The following is a 16,190-nucleotide window of genomic DNA, read 5'->3' on the forward strand; positions in this document are numbered from 1 at the left end:
GTGATCAAACTTAACGCAATTAGTACACACCTCAGGATCCATTACGATCTGGCTGGGTAAGCCGAAAAGGCGCTTCTGGGTGTTTGATGGAGTATTCGCGGAATTGTTCATTTTGAATTGCTGAAACCTGGAAAAACTGTTAATGTAGACCTTTATTGTGAACAATTGGATCTAGTGAACTAGTGAACCAATCTTTAATCGAAAAATACCTGGCGATTGTCAACGGAAAAGACGTCATTCTGCAACACGACAATGCAAGACCGCACTGTGCAAGACGAACAATGGAAAAATATAATGAGTTGGGGTGGGAGGTACTGCCTCACCCATCATATTCGCCCGATATCGCACCTTCGGATTTCCATTTATTCCGATCCTTACAACGTTTTCTTAGTGACAAAAAAATTTGGATGATATCCAAAACGCCATCTCGAGATATTTTACTCAAAAACCAATTGATTTTTATCTGGGATTGAAATCGGCATACTAGATGGCAAAAGGTTGCTGGTAACGAGGGTGATTAAAAATAAAAACTTGTTACAAATTTATTGGTTTGAATTTAATGTAAGAAAGCGACATTACTTTCCGGTTCCCCTATTAGTAAAAATACAGTGGGAGACCTCACGCTCACTATCTCTGATACAGAAAAATGGTTTCACAGTCTCCATTACACGTACAATCTTCTTTTAGCTTTTCGACAATTTCTGAGTTCAACTCAACATGGTATCCGCCAAAGGGTCGGATGTTCCGTGGAGGACGTTTTAGAGGAAATTGGGTCGCACCCATGTTTATACATGTAGAAAACCACGAAAACGTCCATGCAACCAGCCCGTTGGTTGGAATTCAAACCATGGACCGAGCCAATCTTCCACTTTGTCAAATATAAGACCTGCTGTGCGTTCTGAATAACTTAGCTAGATGAATTACAATAACAATAAAATATGGATGGGAAACGTTCTGGGAGGTGCATTATAACTATAAGAATATTTAGCCGTCAGACAAACAGACAGAGAAATGAAATCATTTTAAATTTATTCTACTTCTTCATCTGTGAGTAATAAAATTAAAATATACAAACAGAAATTTTCTAACCAATCCGGCCTTGGTTAAAAATTCAAAGCCTTCTTTCGCAATTAGTATAAATTCAAAAATTTAAATGTAACTTGACTGGAGACTATAAGTTTTGCTTAGACCGCGATAGAAATTCAAACCCATGACATACCAAGTCTGCATCTAACCTCAGTCTAAAACATCCTAATCAAGACGGGTATTGGAGTTACCAAACAGATTTTACTTTAATCCGTCAAGTGCAGAAGAGTACCGCAGACAACACTGTCGCACGCCTGTTCTTAATTCTTCTCAACTTTTTAGTAAAAACTGCTTGGCATTCAAATCTACATAAATTCTAGAACAAGCGATCCTAGTGACGAAAACAGGCGGAAAGAAAAGAAGTAAATTAAATAGCCTTTCGTACCATGAATTTAAACATAAACCTTACACTTTTAGTCTTGCAGATCAGTTTACTTTTGACGTCAAATCTGTCCTACGCAGTTTTAATGCTTTATAATAATAACAATCATTGAAGATATTTGCAATACTTGAATTAGTCCTTTAAAAGCAGAATGTTCCATACGGTTCTATAATACTTTAAACGGTACACTGCCAACAGTTCTAGAATTGTGAAGACAGTCAGATAACCACAAACAACAAAGTGAAGTATTAAAAATGAACTTATTTATTAACACGGCAACCTAGTAATTTCACAAACTCAAAAATATACAGAAGCAATCTGAGAAGCTTGTGGGAAATACAAAAGAAATATTCAAGTGAAAGCGAATGGGCCGACCAGGGGCCGAGCGGTAAAGTCCCTGAACACTGGTAGTTCAGTCAGAGGTTCGAATCTCGGTAAACGGGCTGGATTTATGGTAGGTTTTTTTTGTGGTAGGTTTTTTGTGGTATATGTTTAACTCGTATACGAGCCATTTCCCTTAGAAAGGTCCTCCATGAAAGCATTCCTTGCATTAGGCAGATAACCCTGGAGTGCTTTGCCATAATTAAATAAAATCAAACCAAACCAAACTGAATGGTGAAATAAAATTTAGCACGCCTTTAACCAAGGCTTGGCTCAGATAAGTACTCACAAAGCAACCCCACTTTGCCAAAACATAAACCGAAGAATTCAAATCAAACTTCACGGAAGCGTAACAGAGTGACGATCAGGAAAAGCGGCCAAAGGCCCTCCCTCTAACTGTAGATTTTTGGCTTATTTATACCTTGACTAATTTCATTTTGATGGCAATTTACGAAAGAAGAATTCAAAGTACAATTAAACCAATAAGATAACTTGGTTAATTAACGTAAAACTCTATATGTTGCAATACACCAGTCAGTAATACAATGCCAAGCTAAATAAAGTATTACTACTTACTATTTTCTCCAGGCCATGGTGAGATGCTTTTATGTACTTTAAAGGTATCCTCGCGACAAGCGTCACTCAGAGGCCGGAACAATGTCTCCCATCCATCAGGCGCATAATGCCAGTGCGATGTCAATAAAACCAGTCTGTGGCTCTCTTTGTAGGCTTTGATGAAGCACCACAGCACATCATGAACTCCAGATGCAAATCCATAAGGATTAGTCAAATTGCAGATAAGAACAGGTACATTACTGCAGTTTTTTGGGTTCTGAAATGGAAATTATCAGTATAAGGTTCCAAGTTATTCATGAAAATCATCAAATTCAGTTATGTGATCTTACGCAGTTAAAAATTTCAAAACCATTTGAAGACGCTCGAAAAATTAATTACAATTAATTAATCGAATTAAATGATCATGATTCGCTAGAATATGTGGTTCTACCAAGTTTACAGTTAAAAGCATAAAATTTTCAGCGTTTTATTTATGATATTCCGTTTATTGCAAGTCATCCATACTGGGTGTTTTATTTAAATGCATTGCGAAGTCACTTAAACATTCCAGAACCTTTTTCAGTTATTTGTTAACTATCAAATTTTACTGCATAGATACAAAATCTGATACTCTCTAAAATGCATTTCGGTGCAATAAATGTAGTTTGGCCCACTTAATTAAGCCAAGTTTTTATAGTGTCCGGCTAGGATCTGTTTTTGAATTGCAAATTCAGCTTTAAGCTGTTTTAATAACGCCAAGTGGTGGAATTTTGATTGTATGCGAAAGTTGTGCTTTCTGTTCAATTTAACTGTAAATAGAAAAGATTTATTTAAAACCTTCATAAGACTTTGTGGCGTATTTTCAGGCGGTGCTATAACTCGCTTTCCAGTTTAATAAGGCTTCAAAGACTTTAATAATTTATAGTTAAAACCTTATAGACAAATTTACTTTTGGCATGTCGTCATAGTTATTCCTAAACATATCTCAGAGAAAATGATTTGGATAAATTTCTTGGATATTTATTCGTTCTTATATTTCAAACATACTAACGATTTTAACCCACTATAAATTTCACAGAGTCCTCAGATTTGCTCACTTAGAAATGGTGTTTTTATAAAAAGAAAACGTTTAGTAATTATTAATAAAATAAACTCTGAAGTCTATTCTCCTTTATTTACGATGTATAAGAAGATAAGCAAATCCTGTTTGTGTGCAGGAAAAGAAGTTCCATAGCCTTTTTTAACAGATATGCCACATTGACGTTATTATTAAGTAAAAATTTCCATAAAAAACTCTGTCTAAAATTTCTAAAATTTTTAATTTAAGCCGTTAAATTACATTATTTTTTGAGTAATAATATTTTGTTCATGAAAATGCTTGTGTTATGTTATAGGCAGGAGAAACCAGTTCGTTCAAACTGATGGAGGGGATATGAAAACTATTTCGAAAGATAATATTGTTTATTAAATTATCTTTATTTCCATAAAATCATGGAAATAAGTTTTTTCATTTAGCTTATTTCTGAATAAATATGTTATGTCTGAATAAATAAACTTCAGAGTGACTGTTTAAATTAGTTTTAAAATTTAATTTAAATCTCGAAAAAGAAGTATTATGTAAACAATATACTACTGAGTACAGAGGATAACTTGTGCTTAATATGTAAATAATGCAAGAATGATGCGCAACTAACTATGGAATATTACTTGTGTTTAAACTGTGAGTAAGCGGTTATCCTGTGCCGAGGTATGTTACAATATATGGAGTCAGAAATACAAAGTAGTTGCCTATTAATTTTAAGCGGATATTTAGAATAATAATTTTATAAAACGCTATTGGAACAATTGATTCTATATTTAAGCAGAAATTTAAGCTTAGATATCTAAAACAATGGTTCTAGAAACGTGGCATGTTCGTCCGCGGCTAGACATCCAGTTCTTAAAGAAAACCTTTCTTCTTTTCTTTAAAATTTAATAGAAATAAATTATAACTTTCAAATCGAAATCTCTAAATCTTCTTCTGTCGTCGTCGTATTACAACCTTCAATCGGCTCCATGTCTGCTTTCTCCAAAATATTGGCCAGTGATTTTACATTACTGTCCTCAGTCACACGCAATGAAAAATAAATTCGTGAGTTCCCATAGAATTTCTTTCGATAACTAAGTTACCAGTTAGATTACCTCATTCTGGTCAAACCAATTAGTGGTTAATTTAATTATCAAAAGTAGTTGAACTGTTAAAGCACAAAGTTCGATAGTGTGATTATTTCTAATGAGGAAGCCTGTCAAAATATTGGAACATGGGGAGGCTGAATTTTCGCTTATTCACTGAGTTCTCATTCTAAGGTAAGAAAGTATAATCTGAATTATTGCACTATTCTTCTCCAAGAAGAGATTCAGAGCATTTTTACCGGTTATTTCTCATGAAATCTTTTCCAAATATTCAAAGAAGCAATGTTTAAAAAAAAATTATATTCATACGAAACATAATCTGAGTAGTAAGTCAGCTCACCTAACCACTATACCGTCTGGGCGGCATAAATTTTATATATCATATAATATATTTTATTTATAATATAATTCGTCAATAGATGTTTTTCGATATTTATAATAAAAATATGTTTTTTTGATAGACTGAAACTCGTTTAGAATCCTATCCTGCAATCAAATGTTTTTTGAAACTTTCTAAAATTGTATCTTAAGCGTACCTTAGACTTGTAGAGTCATTAGGATTTTTTGAGAGGCAAGAGAGATGAAAAATTAACAACCGCCTTCGCGGAATCGAACCACGGACCTCTGGAATACAGGTCCAGCGTGCAGAACCACTACACCACGAAGGACGCTAGGAAAGGGGGAGAAATACCTTATATACTCCCCTTTTTAAAGGGCGACTAGGGTTTTTAGGAGACATAATCGCCAAATCCTGGGTGCGGAGAATCATCATCCACAACCCTTTTAGTTCGGGCGCCACTGTAGAGTCATTAGGATTTTTTGAGAGGCAAGAGAGATGAAAAATTAACAACCGCCTTCGCCGGGAATCGAACCACGGACCTCTGGAATACCGGTCCAGCGTGCAGAACCACTACACCACGAAGGAAGATAGGAAAGTGGGAGAAATACCTTATAGACTTTTAGTCGTGATTTTCGGATACAATTTTAAAAAGTCGGAAAACTACTTTTCTATTAAATTTATCTTTATAATAATTACTAGCATAAAGTACCTGGAGTTTCATTAAGCTTCTGCGAACAATTTGTTTCAGCTCACGGGCTTCTTTCTTTCTCCAGTTCTCCCAGCCGTCAAGACTTGCTAACCGCTTCACTTCCAAGTCAATAACCCTGTTTCCAAAAGTCTATATTACATTTAAAATTCAACATCATATTAATAATCATATAATATGAAATCTTATTAATTAAATCTTATTACTTCCCCACGGTGTTACACAACGTACATGGCCAATCTTAAAGAAGAGGGTAGCTGCCATATTTGCATTTGCTACAACATATTTCATTTATCATTTAACTTTGAGTTTTAAGTTGCATAGTTTTTGAGGATTTTTAAATCCAATAAACACTAAGCAAGCGATTTCAAAACACGCAATTATACAAAAAGAAGCTGACAGCCAGCGGAAATCTGAATACACATATTTAGAACGCTAAGAAAACCAATTTTACTTAGTTGCTTTGAATGTAGGCCGATTTTTTAAATGCAAAATTTTAGACTGTTAAGAAGATTTCTTATCCAGCCAAATAAGTATCAGTAGAAGTTGCTAAAGATACTTAAGCAACAAGAATCAATAAGCTTTATAAATTTGCAGGACTCGTTGCGGAGACTTAGTTTTCATGGATAAAAGCTCTTACCCAATTGTGTCTCTCAAATTTAACTACCACTATAGTTTGCAGTTCCATACTTAAAAGATTCTATTCCGGATATGAACTCTTGGGGTACATACAATATTCCTTCCCAGTATATATATAATATACTCGTACATTGGTCAAACTAAGACGGCTTTGAAATTTCGCGATGAGGAGCATGAGAGATGTGTAAGGAAAAAAGAAACACATAAATCCGTTATTGCTCAAAATTGTGGGTAAAATAAAATCCTATTTAATGTTTCTCTGCAGCCAAAACTGTTAAAAAATACCATCTTCCGTTGCGAAATTTGATTTCCTACAGAAGTTTCACTTTCATAAAAATCTATCAGTTTTAGATAATGAGACCAGTTATAATCCATGCTTACATTCAGCTTTTAAAAAAACTACTTCATAGCTGTTTTTCACTTTTGTCAATAGCTTTGTTCCTTTGTCTGGAGCTTTTCTTCTTTCCTTAGCTGGAACTTTCTCGAGATTTTTGGCTATTGTTATCGCGCGAGCATGTTTTCCCTTTGTCATTTACATTCCTACAGCCTGAATAAGAAGGTTCTATTAAACTTTGAAATTAGTTCCTGCAAAATTATGCAACTTATAGCGGTTCTTGTTGCTTTAATATCTACAACATTTATTTTTCGGCGTGCTATTTTAACTAACATTAGTTAACACCATTAAAGTTATTTATAGGTACCAGCTACTTCGCTTTCAATCAATGCATATCGTCTTTCTACAGTTTTGATTGAAAACATTTAAAGATTTTAGGTTTGGGTTCCAAAGATTCGAAAGTCTCAGTCTTAGAAGAATTGAGTTGAAACTTTGAAAACTTTAACTTTTCGCATCTAATGAATTAATTCAATTATCACTGTAAACTGTTTTTGCTTTCTACGGGTTCATGGATTTAGAGTAATTGATGGTGATACTTGATGCAAAATCTATGCACAATTTATTCGCCAGTAAGCACTATTACACAGGACAGCTCCAAAGATGCGTTTACACTTTTGGTGGTCGTGTGCTTAATGCATGAAAGAATTAAAGAAAATAAGAGTAGACAATCTCCTATAACAAAAGAATATATTAAGTACTAAATTACAATTTAAATTACATTGCAGAGATCAACACAGAGCTCGGAACACAGTTCATGCTACCGTCGCGTACAGTTGTCTGACGAGAAGTCTGAGTGAGTAATGACGTCGCTTTGCTGCTCCGATTAAGAACTGGATTTTACACGTGGCGCCATCTCATGTATAGAAGTTGAAGTATCTGTCGGAACGCCACAGTACTCCCCCCCCCCAAGTACCATCGGTACGTTATAAGTACTTTGGGTTAAATTTAACCTTTATTCCAGATCTGGTAGTTTTAGGTTGCTCTTTAACGGGATGTAAGCTTTCTTCCGCGAGTGATGTTGATGAGGAAGTTGTTGGATCTTGCATTAGAAATGCTGGTTCGAGACAATCGATTCCAATCACTGATTGTTTACCATTGCAGATGATGGTGAAATGTTTCGGTGTTCGTTTGACAACTTTGAATGGACCATCATATGAAGGTGTTAAAGTTGGCTTAATTGCATCGTTGCGCACGAATACGTGCGAAGATGTCTCAAGCGCAGGATGTACAAAATAGCTTGGCTGGTTATGCGAAGATGCTGGGGTTGGCGAGATATTGCTCATGGTCTCACGTAAACGTTGAAGGAATGTTGGAGGGTCGATAACTGGAGTAGATTCTGGGTGAAAGAATTCACCTGGCAGACGGAGGGTTGCACCATATAACATTTCAGCACAAGTGCTACCAATGTCTTCTTTGAATGCTGTGCGAAGACCAAGCAAGACTAGGGGTAAGGCTTCTGTCCAGTGTGTGCTACTGTGGCACTTCAGACCTTGTTTGAGAGATCGGTGAAAGCGTTCTACCATCCCATTTCCAGATGGATGGTATGGTGTTGTGCGAATATGGCGAATGCCAAGAAGAGAGGTAAGGGATGCGAACAAGTGACATTGAAATTGTCGGCCTTGGTCAGTAGTGATGGTGGTAGGCAGGCCAAATCTTGAAAGCCACTGGGAGATGCATGCTCGAGCTACAGTTTCAGCGGATATATTTTCAATAGGAATGGCTTCAGGCCATCTTGTGTACCGATCAATACAAGTGAGGAGGTAAGTGTAACTATTTGAAGGAGGCAATGGGCCAACCAAGTCTAAGTGCACATGATCAAAGCGTCTTGCTGGAAGGTTAAATTGTTGAATGGGGCTGTGAGCGTGACGGGATACTTTACACCGTTGACATCTAATACATGAACGAGTCCATTCTGTGATGTCTTGATTCATTGCTGGCCAGACAAATCTGTCTGCGATCAGCTTTTTGGTGGCACGGATTCCAGGATGTGCCAAATTGTGCAAAGCATTAAACACTTCACGTCTAAAATTGACAGGAATATAGCGACGTATTCTATTGTTCTCTATGTCACAGTAAATTTTAAGCGTTGGATCAATGTGCAGCGGTTGTAACTGAAGGGAGGTTTGTGGATTTGAGATTAGGTTCTTGAGTTCCTCGTCATGCAATTGAGCTTTTGCAATTTCAGAGAAATCTGGCGTAGTGAGGTTGATATTGTTTACCCGAGACAAGGCATCAGCGACACAATTATCAGTACCAGAGACATATCTGATATCTGTACTAAACTGGGCGATGAAATCCAGATGTCGAAGCTGACGAGGAGAACATGAGTCAGAGTTTTTTCTGAAAACGAAGGTTAATGGTCGATGATCGGTGAAAATGATGAAGTCGTGTCCTTCCAAGTTGTGCCGGAAGTATTTAACAGCACAGACACAGCAAGTAGCTCCCTGTCATATGTGCTGTATTTCCTTTCTGCAGTAGTAAGTTTTCTGGAGAAGAATGCCATTGGGGAAAGTCCTTTAGTGGTATGGGCTTGAAGCACTGCTCCTATGGCCGTGTCGGATGCATTTACCATTATAGAGAGCTGATCACTAGGTGAGTGATAAGAAAGTGTGGCTGCATTTGCCAGATCGTGTTTGCATTGCACGAATGCTGCAAATGCAGATTCAGTCCAAGGGACAGCTCGTTGATCGTTTTTTTTTTTTTTTTTTTTTTTGCTATTCTTCAGAAACTCATCTAGGCAGGCTTGTGTTTTTGCGGCATTTGGCAGAAAGCGTCGGTAGAAATTTAACATTGCTAGAAAACGCTTCAGTTCAGAGATGGTTTTGGGCTGAGGTAGGTCGTTAATTGCTTTGACTCTTTCCGGTAAAGGTTTGACTCCATTCTGGGTGATAAGACATCCAAGAAAGGAAACTGAGGGTTGACCAAGTACACATTTGGATGGATTTAGTTTTAATCCATGATCTTTAAAGCGAGTGAAAATCTGACGCAGATGTTGAAAATGTTCTTCCGCATCTGTAGATGCAACCAGGATATCATCAAAATATGGGATGCAGAAATCGAGGCCAGACAGTACTTGGTGTATGAAACGCTGAAATGTTTGGCCAGCATTGCGAAGGCCAAATGGCATATATAAGTACTCAAAGAGACCAAATGGTGTAGTCACTGCGGTCTTGGGCACATCTTCAGCATACACTGGGATCTGATGATATGCTCTGGCAAGATCGAGGGTAGAAAATATGTTTGTTCCATGAAAAAGATGGGTACAGTCTTGGATATGTGGGACTGGATATCTGTCAGGGACTGTGACGGCATTAAGTCGACGATAATCTCCACAAGGCCGCCAGTCACCATTAGACTTTTTAACCATGTGAAGTGGACTGGCCCATGGACTTTTAGATGGGCGAATGGTTCCCTGTGCTAGCATGAATTCAAATTCTTTGCGAGCAGCTTTTAGCATCTCTGGAGAAAGACGATGAGGCTTGGTAAATACAGGTGGGCCATGTGTTTCAATGTGATGATACACTTCTGGCTGATGAGTATGCTGACCTGATTTGGATGGGTTTAAAATGTCAGGGAATTCGGCTAATAACCGATGAAACCGTGTGCTGCCCGATACAACACTTATGTTGGTAGGTACGTCCGATATGTGAGAAGCTTGGCCATGTGATGTCAGCTGGGTTGTAGCGTCAATTAAGCAATTATTCTTGACATCCACTAGAAGGTGGAAATGTGTCAAGAAGTCGACACCAATAATTGCTTGAGTTACATCCGCAATAATAAAAGGCCAATTGAAAGTCCGGCGCAAGTTTAAATCAAGTGTCAATAGTTTGGTGCCGTAGGTTGCAATTTGGGTACCATTGGCTGCATACAGTACAAGTTTATTAAGTTGGTGAGCATTTGTTTTAGTTCTCGGGAGCACTGATATGTCAGCTCCATTATCTACTAGAAAACATAACTGAGTTGAACGATCAGCCAGTACTATTCTGTCCATGTGGCGGACATTCTGTTGGCCAGCAGAAGACCGCCCATTTAGTTTCCCGCTTGTTCAAAAGTGCATGAAGGGGCACACTTGCGAGCTTGAGCGCCAAAATTCATATGATAAAAACATATGCCATTTGTGGGTTCTTTGTACTGCGTTCGAGTATTGTGACGAGATCAACTCCTGCTTCGGGCACGAAATTTATTACGTGGGCCCTGATTTGATCGATTGTATCTCCGTGAAGCATGAAGACTTGTAGAGAGTTCAGATACTTTTTTGGTCAATTCAGCCACTTGTTGTTAGAGGGATGAACTGGAAGGTGCAGCATTAGCAGCATTGACATCAGCTGGAGTAACAAGTTCATTAATTTTGTCAGCCATTGCTGCTAAACGGGTTAGATCTTCATTGGAAGCAGCAAGAATTATTTGTATGTTATTAGGGAAACGCGAAAGCCATAGTGACTTCAACAAGTCGTCACTAAAATGGCTTCCTGCCAGATCACGCATTCGTGACAGCAAGTATGAAGGTCGCTGATCTTCAAGTTCAAGTCCTTGTAGTAAAGTACGTATTTTTTGAAGATTCACTTTCTGAATAGATTTCAATGAGCCGCTGTTTCAGTTTGGAGTATTTATCACAATCAGGTGGTTTGAGACTTAAGTCATGCACTGAATTCAGAATATCAGACTCAATTGCTGCAACTACATGGTTGAATTTTGTAGAATCCTCACTAATGCGAGCGATAGAAAATTGTGCTTCGATCTGAGCGAACCACAATGAAGGATTATGTTTCCAGAAAGGCGGTGGCTTCACCGCAACGCGTGTGATTTGTGGCTCTGGTGGAATATCGTCGGGCATACTGATAGATAATTTTCACTTTAATTAATAAACACTTAACAGCACAAATATTGTAGCAAGAGGATACACTATTGATATTTTACCATGATAACAATAAATATTTTAACCATACAGAAAAAATTTACGTAACGATACACACACAAATAAGACAGGATCAGCAATTACACACACAAATAATATTTTACCGAAATGCATTTGAAAAGAAACCCCTATTTGAGAAAAAATGATGCGTTCATTTTGTATTGCGCACGCACAAAATCACCACTTCACACTGCTAAGGCACTTCCGAAGGAAAAAGGAAATCACTCCTGTAGCACATGGGAAAACAATTCACTACTTTCGAACACTGAGGAAAGAATTTTGCCGTAGCACGTTGCACAAAAGTTACTGATGTGGCACATTTAGCGAAAATCACTGTTGTAGCACATTTGTCACATAAGTTGAATGATCGAAGAATTATTGCACGACTGGCGAAGTCAGCGGAACGGAACAGATCACATTGATGATTTGCTGATGCTCCTTGCGATGATATGCACGACTTTGAAAAAAACACAAGCAATATATATCAATACTTCTAGAAATAATTGAAGTGGTACGTTGTAGCATACGTTTAATGTCCATATTCGTTGTTATTTTTAGTCAGTTCTGCAGAATGCTCTGGATGCACGTGGCTTAGGATCGTTGAAAATCCATTGTCAGTAGCGTGCTCAGACAAAAGGTCACCACTTTTGGTGGTCGTGTGCTTAATGCATGAAAGAATTAAAGAAAATAAGAGTAGACAATCTCCTATAACAAAAGAATATATTAAGTACTAAATTACAATTTAAATTACATTGCAGAGATCAACACAGAGCTCGGAACACGGTTCATGCTACCGTCGCGTACAGTTGTCTGACGAGAAGTCTGAGTGAGTAATGACGTCGCTTTGCTGCTCCGATTAAGAACTGGATTTTACACGTGGCGCCATCTCATGAATAGAAGTTGAAGTATCTGTCGGAACGCCACACACTCGTAGGGAATTGCGACAAACGTGCTGAAACAGTTAGCAATACAGCCATTAGGCTGTAACCGTGAAGACAGTTTCACGGCAAAGCACTAAAGTACAGGTCTTGACTCGGTCTATCTCTCGCAAGCTAATCTCTGAACTCAAAATACTACTCTCTCCCCGCACGGGCAGGGTATATATAGCTTTAACCTACCTTCCAGAATACGAGGTATGACACACACAAGAAAAAACGAGACTAAGTGTGTAGTTTGAAAACAGAGTGGAGTTGGCAACAACTGTTTTGGTGACTTCATGCCACACACCTGCTCTATCCATGCGGCCAGTTTCGACTTAACCGACCACGCCAGTGGGGAGTATTGCGTCATTGATTGAACACGTGCAACTGCATTATGCCGGAAAAAATGTCTAATATAAAAACCGAGCAGCGAATCAACATCAAGTTTCTTGTGAAACTTAACAAATCAGCCACGGAGGAAATATTTCAAATATTAACCAAGGCTTATGGAGATGAAACTTTGTCTCATGCACGTGCGTTTGAATGGCATAAGCGGTTTTCAGGGGTAAGGGACAGTGTGGCAGATGATTAGCGTGCTGGGCGCTCATTATGATTGAATGGGTTTACAGTGGTCAGACTGTTAATCAGAAGTACTAAAAATTGAAGTACTAAAAATACTTCGTGAAATAGTAGGAAAAAAAGGTCAAAGTTATGGAGTGATGGATGGCTGTTGCACCAGGACAATGCACCCGCTCACACGGCCCTATCTGCCAAGCAGTTTCTGACCAGAAAGAAGATTACTGAGATGGGACATCCTCCTTATTCACCTGATTTGGCTCCATGCGACTTTTTTATTTCCTAAAGTTAATGCTTACTTAAAGAGAACCCGTTTTACCCCAGATGAAAAGGTTTAGGCAAAAACGAAGAATCTCCTGAAGGGCCTTCCAGAAACCTCGTTCCAGGACGCCTATTCTATGATCACTGGATCTGTCTACAACTTGAGCGAACAATATTGACTCAAAAAAACCGATATGGACAACCCATCACAACGTATCGGAGAAAGCCATTCTGTGGTCCTCAGTTGGTGGGCGGGTGGGTCTATTTGACTTTACTGAAAGGGGACAAGGCTTCAAGGAGCTTAAGACCAATCACAGTACAGACGAATGACGAAATTTATAGCGCGCTCTGGCTGAAGTTCTAAGAATATTCTCCTATTATTTCTCTAACTCACACGCTGCATTTGTAGTTTGAAAAAAATGGCACAAAACAGTATTATGACCAACACACAGCAGAATATGCTGCAATGTTATCCGTTTTTTAAGGGGAATGTTAACGCAGGAATTTAGGACTAAGAAATGTAGAGTGATATGGGATACCATGAAAGCAACGGTAAATAGATAAGAGTAAATGAATTAAGCTTACTTAAAATCCTTTTAGAAATAAACAATTTTATTCATTTAAATTTATAATATGATTAACTTGCATTACAATCTAATTGCAAACTAAATTATTTATTTTTTTTTTAATATGCTTACATTAAGCTGTTTTCACGCATTTTATTTTACAGTTAATATTAGGAAAATATTTCTTTAAGTAAGAAATTAGAAAGAAAATATTTCTTCCTTTTTTTTTATTTTCTTTTTCTATGAAAATTATTTCTTTCAGGAAAAGGACTAAAATTCATTCGCTATTACAGTACGGCCGTTTGCTGCTGCATTCAGTTATCACACACGCATCAAAATGTTTTATTTTAAATAATTTATTCTATAATTAACATGAAGGAAAATATTTTTTCAATATAAAATATATACCAAAATTATACTAATCTATCCTGTATGTGTGATTAATTCGTATTGTAATTTTTGTCACACAATTACTAATACTTTTCTTTTAATATTACATTGCTGTTATTTTAATTTCTTATATATATATATAAAACTGCTTATTTAAAATATTTTTCCTTCTCAAAAGATTTTATTCTGTGAAAATAATTAAAAGATAGTAATATTATTTTCACAATGCAAGTACCAAAGTAAAAGTAATCAATGTACGACGTATATAGGAAATTGAGGAACACGGGTTAAGATGAATCGTTCTTTGACAAAACGTTTCTTTGACTTTTCGCGATAATTTAAACTTGGATTTTCGTGCTATTTTTTTGCTCAAAATAAATAATCCATTAATTAATTTAGCGCGAAAAAATATTTTCTTTACCTTTACACAAAACGATATTCGCGTTAATAATATTGTAACTAAATGACTTAGATAATTTCATATAAGAAAATCTTTTATATTAATTCAGATTATTTTATAAATTTATCAGTGTTTTTAAATATACTGAAGGTGATTTTTTTCCAGATTCGCTCTGTTTCTTTAAATATTTTTTTGCAGTTGAAGTCCGTGTCAAACCAGCGTTTCGACACATTAAATAGAAAACTAATAATAATCAATATCTCTTTTATAATATAAAAATGAGAACTCTGCTATGAACAGTATCTTTTTTTTAAGTTTGCAAAGAAACAATGATTTTTTAATACTAATGGAAATTCTAAAGGTATGTCTCAGTCTTATAGCATTGTTACGTTATAGCATAATATAATAATAATACAGTATAATTCTGCTAACAAGCCCACCAGTGGCCGAGCGGTAGAGTCGCTGATTGCAGGTTGTTTGGTCCGAGGTTCGAATCCCACGAGCGAGCTGCCCGCATAGGCGTTTTCGTGGCTTTCTCCCTTAGAAATCAATTTTTAAGCGTAATAAAATTACACACACACGAAAAAAAAAATCTGCTAGATTTTATATTACTCCCAAAAGGCTGGTTTTTCTTTTAATTTTTTGCGTGTTACCTTTATTTATTAAATATCATGTTCTTCGCATTTAAACCATAAAATTCAATTCAACAGCAAAATCATATAATTTAAAAAGAGCATGTCTTTAGAATTTCCGATACATAGTTTCGCGCGCTAGAGATGAAAATGTTTTTTTCTTCTTTTTTTTTCCGTACAATGTTGCCATTGCTCGCTTTGAAATCATTCAGTTTCTTAATCGAACACTCATAAATGCTTTACAAAATATGAAATAGATAATAAAACAAATTCCCAGTTCCAAATTTTGGCCTCCAAGATGCCTATATTAGGATGGAGGATTACGTTATTCAAAATTTCATGGCTCTAGGTACCGTTGTTTTATCACAGTGCGAGAAACATTCATACAGTTATGCAGATTTCTCATTATTTAATTTCTTTAAATATAATACAGTGCGATGATATTTAGTGGCAACAATTTGAAAAGTGAAACGCTACAAAATGGCAAAGCGGAGTTAATAGCCCTTCTGAGCTAAAACTTATTTTTAAAAGAATCACACTAGTAGTAGTACCGCTACTGAAAAAATATTATAAAGCTATTTTATAGTTTTGTAATTGTTTTTTAATTTTTTATTTTACAGTAGTGTGAATTTCGCGTAATAATGAACGACATTCCTTTTTGTGTACAGTATTGTTCGTAAGGTATTCAACTGTTAGATTTTAAAATAAACGTAATTCTTGCAGTACATAAATCGAGTAGAAGCTTATCGGATGTCTATATGTGCTTAATAAACTTATTATCTTCTACATTTTTAAAGCATATAATTACAATTTATATCTATAATTTCAGGAACAGTATAAATAACCTTTCTTTCAGTAGAAACTGCGTTCTTGTT

The 16,190-nt window shown here is 36.5% G+C and overlaps 1 protein-coding gene across 5 annotated transcripts in view; it reads right to left on the bottom strand.

Annotated features, from left to right (window-relative positions):
• LOC118199442 (alpha-(1,6)-fucosyltransferase-like) overlaps positions 1 to 16,190 on the bottom strand; it is a 223,312-nt gene that overhangs the window by 152,567 nt on the left and 54,555 nt on the right. For all 5 annotated transcript variants that reach the window (XM_085810143.1, XM_085810142.1, XM_085810145.1 and 2 more), the window contains 2 exons: positions 5,626 to 5,740; positions 2,426 to 2,681 (listed from right to left, as the gene is read on the bottom strand). In XM_085810143.1, coding sequence (XP_085666269.1) covers positions 2,426 to 2,681; positions 5,626 to 5,740 — 371 coding nt within the window. The remainder of the gene's footprint in view (positions 1 to 2,425; positions 2,682 to 5,625; positions 5,741 to 16,190) is intronic.

The sequence above is a fragment of the Stegodyphus dumicola genome, chromosome X2 (assembly GCF_044657685.1).
Source record: "Stegodyphus dumicola isolate Sdum_Otavi_A_Nest chromosome X2, ASM4465768v1".
Taxonomy (NCBI): Eukaryota; Metazoa; Arthropoda; class Arachnida; order Araneae; family Eresidae; genus Stegodyphus; species Stegodyphus dumicola.